At 51.9% G+C, this 4,055-nt stretch overlaps 1 protein-coding gene across 1 annotated transcript in view; it reads right to left on the bottom strand.

Moving 5' to 3' along the window:
* The window catches only part of LOC107043457, a 6,853-nt gene extending 3,149 nt beyond the window's left edge, over nt 1-3,704 (bottom strand). The window contains exons 1-3 of the mRNA XM_015264976.1: nt 2,327-3,704; nt 1,588-2,260; nt 110-1,507 (exon numbers count right to left, since the gene is read on the bottom strand). Of these exons, the coding sequence (XP_015120462.1) occupies nt 110-1,507; nt 1,588-2,260; nt 2,327-3,704 (3,449 nt within the window). The remainder of the gene's footprint in view (nt 1-109; nt 1,508-1,587; nt 2,261-2,326) is intronic.
* Nucleotides 3,705-4,055: the final 351 nt, after the last annotated feature.

Below are 4,055 nucleotides of genomic sequence, written 5' to 3'. Positions count from 1 at the left end.
GAACTCCTTCCATCTTGAGGAGTGTGAGCTGATCCACGTGAGCGTGACCGATGAGTCGGTCCAGAGATAGGTGGTGGCGTTCGTGAGATTGAGTTGGTCCTTGACGTACTTAGTCAGTTTGGCCAGGAGGAGAGCCGCAGTGAGTTCTAGTCGTGGGATTGTCAGCCGTTTGAGCGGTGCGACCTTCGTTTTTGAGCAAACCAATGTGAGTTGTGATTTTCCCTTGTTGAGGACCTTGAGATAGATCACGGCTGACATCGCCACTTGTGATGCATCGGGAAAACCGTGTACTTCGACGACGGAATCCGTGAGCAGTCCAAGCCACCGAGGTATGGTGATCTCTGATAACTGTGTGAGCTCCTCCCTGAATTGGCTCCATCGTTGAGCAGTTGTCTGGGAAACTGGTTCGTCCCATCCCAGTTTCTCGATCCATAGAGCCTGGAGCAATATCTTCGCTCGTATGACCACTGGCGCTAGGAAACCCAGTGGATCGAAGAGTTGAGCCGTTTCCGATAAAATGATTCTCTTCGTTATTGAGCTGGTCTCAGGCTGAGTGACGGAGAACTTGAAGTTGTCCGTTCCAGGATGCCAAGAAACCCCTAGAATCTTGGTGAGCGAGTCCTCTATGAATCGTTGTTCTTGAGAGGTGCTGTCAGGTTGAAGAGATGTGAGTAGAGCTGGGCTATTTGAGTGCCATTTGGCTAGCGGAAAGCCTCCTGACCGACAGAGCTGTGTCACCTGATGAGCGGTCCTGAGTAGCTCTTCATCTGAGTCAGCACCCCCGCAGATATCGTCAACATATCGTCCTTTCATGAGCGGTTCCACAGCGAGAGGATAGTTCGATCCTTCATCCTCAACGAGCTGATGAAGAACACGCATTGAGAGGAACGGAGCTGACCTAGTGCCATATGTGACCGTGGTGAGTTGATATGTGGCGATATCTCCGTTTGAGTCGGTCCAGACTATTTGTTGGAGTGGCCGATCTTCCGGATGTACCCGAATTTGACGAAACATCTTGGTTATGTCCGTCATGAAAATGAGCCGTTTCCGCCGAGAAAAGAGAAGTACATCCGAGATATCCTTCTGCAACTTCTCACCCGTGTGCATAATCTCGTTCAACGATTGTCCTGAGCTGGTCTTGTTGGAGCCGTTGAAAACAACTCTGAGCTTCGTTGTCTCACTGCTCGCCCTGAGAACTCCGTGATGAGGGAAGAAATATTCCGGAGGAGCGTCAGCCCGAGAAGAACACGGACGGCCCGAAACCCTCAACCCTCCTGAAGCCGAGGCCTCATGTGCTAAGGTCATTTCGGTGCCCGTGCCCCCCCCCCCATTGAGCTGGCGCTGATGAGCTGATCTAGCGAGCTGTCTGGAGACTCGACGCATGTGGCCGAGCTCTTCATATTCCCTGAGGAAGTCTGTGTAGAGTTGACGATAAACCTCATCAGTTTCCCGAGCAGACGATGGAGGCAAGCGAGTGCAGACGATCGTGAATCTCCTAGCGAGGAAACTGGAGATTTGAGCGGTATCCGAACAATGTAGCGGCCAGATGCATCTCGTGAGTGGGTCCGTTGAAAGTGTTCTTCACACTGCGCTTCCTCCTCGTTGAGCTGAACCTCTGGTGTCCCAGGGATCTCTTCCTGGATCCAGAATTTGGTGAGCAGTTCGTTGAGATCCTCGTTGGTGACCGTTAGATGAGAAGTTGCTACTTGAGTAGTATCAGGACCTTCCGTTGGTCCGAATACGATCCATCCAAGTCGCGTGAGCTGAGCCGATGGTGAGTTTGGTCCGTTGGTGATGACTTGTGGTAAGATGAGTTGTCCATAGACATCAGCGCCAAGAAGGATGTCAATTGGTGCTGGTGTGAGAAAATCGGGATCAGCGAGCTGGAGTCCTTCCAGATGATCCCATGTGAGCTGACTTGGTGAGAATGTCGGTAATGAGGTTGTGAGCTGGCCGAGAGCATAGGCAGAAACTCTGAGCTGAAAGTGAGAGCAAGTGGACTGTATTGTGAGCCGAACCTTGCCTAATGCCGGCCCAGATGCCGTGTCTCCAATCCCCGATATTCGTAGCTGTGTCTTGAGCCTTAACAGCCCAAGCTGACGAACGAGCTGGTCTGAGATGACGGAGATTTCCGACCCTGGATCGATGAGTAGACGAACCTGATGAGCTGGCTGATCTGGGCGTACCAAAAGCGCAAGGCTGGTAGCCAGAAGGACCCCAGGGCGGAAGTCTGGAGCGGATCCGGAATCTGAGTGGTGACCTGAGCAGGAGACGGCAATCTGAGCTGGTGATCTTCATTCCGACGACGTTGACTGGCCTTGGTCACCAGTCACCACCATGGGGATGTCGTTCTCGTGGGTGTAGGTCACCACCGGAACGGCCTTTTGCTGGGTTGAGTTGGTCTGTTGCCTCTGCTGAGCTGGACGTTGAGGCTGACTCGATGGCTGGTTGTGGAGCATCGAGTGGTGGAGGCCCCCGCAATACTGGCACTTGGTCTTGGACCTGCAGTCCCTCACCGAGTGCCGACCAAGGCAATTGTAGCAGAGGTAGCGACGCTCTACTACCTCCCTACGAGCTGATACCGAAAGTTGACGGAAGGATGAGCAGGATGTGAGGTAATGGTCTGCCTCACACATCGAGCACGGGTACGTGACCTTCCCCGATGGAGCGGACTTGGGAGCTGGCCTCGATTTTTGTGGTGGTTGAGCGGTGCCGTGGTGAACCTTCGCAGCGGTCGACTGCTTGGATGAGCTGACATTGGAGGGCTTTGTGGCAGGAGCACGAGGAACCGAGTTAATCTCGATGCTCTCCATCGCGCGAGCTCTCCCAGTGAGGAAATCCTTGAAGTCCTTGTATGAAGGATACTCCGCCGATGAACCGACCTTGACCTCCCAGGCTTCACGAAGCTTTGAGCTGAGCCGTTGCGAGACCGTATGTACGATCACCTGGTCCCACTGGGAGGTTGGGGAGCCGAGAGCCTCCAGAGCGTTCAGTGCCTCAGAGGTGACAGTGAGCAGGGCATTGAGCTCTTTGGCACTGTGAGAAGTCATGGTTGGGGGACTGAGGAGGTGTTCCAAATGAGCTGAAATGAGCAGTCGCTTATTCTCGTAGCGAGACAAGAGCAGTTCCCATGCAATCGAGAATGACTCATCCGAGATCGTAAGATTCGCGATGCGTTGAGCTGGCTCCCCTGAGAGACTAGTACGAAGATAATGCATCTTCTCCACGTTGGATAGATCCGTATTCGAGCCGACCAGAGACGCGAAAAGATCGCGGAACGAGCGCCAGTCCGCATAGGCCCCTCCGAACTTGGGCAGAGAAATCTCAGGGAGATAACGCTTGGAGTATGTGGGCTGAGCCGTCCCAGACGCGAGAGACCGACGAGATGAACCTGAGATCCCCCTTTTATCAATGAGCTGGCTTAAAATACCCCTTGCCTCATGATAATGCCCGATAGTAATGTCAAACCGATGGTCCTTGAAGTACGGCAATTCAAGGACCCCTTCGATCTTACCGCTGCCAGCGATGAGCTTCTCATGAGTGCTCTCGAATTTTTCCCAGTAGGTCTCCAGGATCTCGAGTTTACCCTGGAGATTGGAGATTGTGAGGCTTTTCGCCTCTTCTGTGAGCAGCTCCTTGTAAACGCGTTCGATGAACGCTGCCCGAGAGTTATTCAGGCTAATGGTCGCCTCAAATGATGCCATAATTGAAAATAAGTGCGCAGCTCAAAAAAAGAATAAACCGGAAAAAACCTGAGTAAAGCGACCCCAAAAGCCGAGCAGTGAGCAGTGAGAAGCGATAAAATTAAGTATCCGGTCGGTTGAGCGGCAACAGTAATAACACCGAAGAGTCTTAATTTAGTAGGTAGCAGCAGTGAGCGATTCCGTTGAGCAGGCGCGAGAATTTATTGAAAAATTCAAAAAAAACGAAAAAGGGTTGGAAAATATAAAGGGAGCGAGCGGTAGCCAAAAAAAAACAAAGTTGAATGCTCCAAAAAATTAAAAAAAAAAGGAAAAAATAGCAAAAGTAGCAAGAGGTAATTAAATGCTACTTAG

This window comes from Diachasma alloeum, unplaced genomic scaffold (assembly GCF_001412515.2).
Source record: "Diachasma alloeum isolate Michigan unplaced genomic scaffold, Dall2.0 Dall_scaffold_00580, whole genome shotgun sequence".
Classification (NCBI taxonomy): Eukaryota; Metazoa; Arthropoda; class Insecta; order Hymenoptera; family Braconidae; genus Diachasma; species Diachasma alloeum.
Note: the sequence above shows the minus strand (reverse complement) of the source record. Positions and strands in the feature narration are given on the sequence as shown.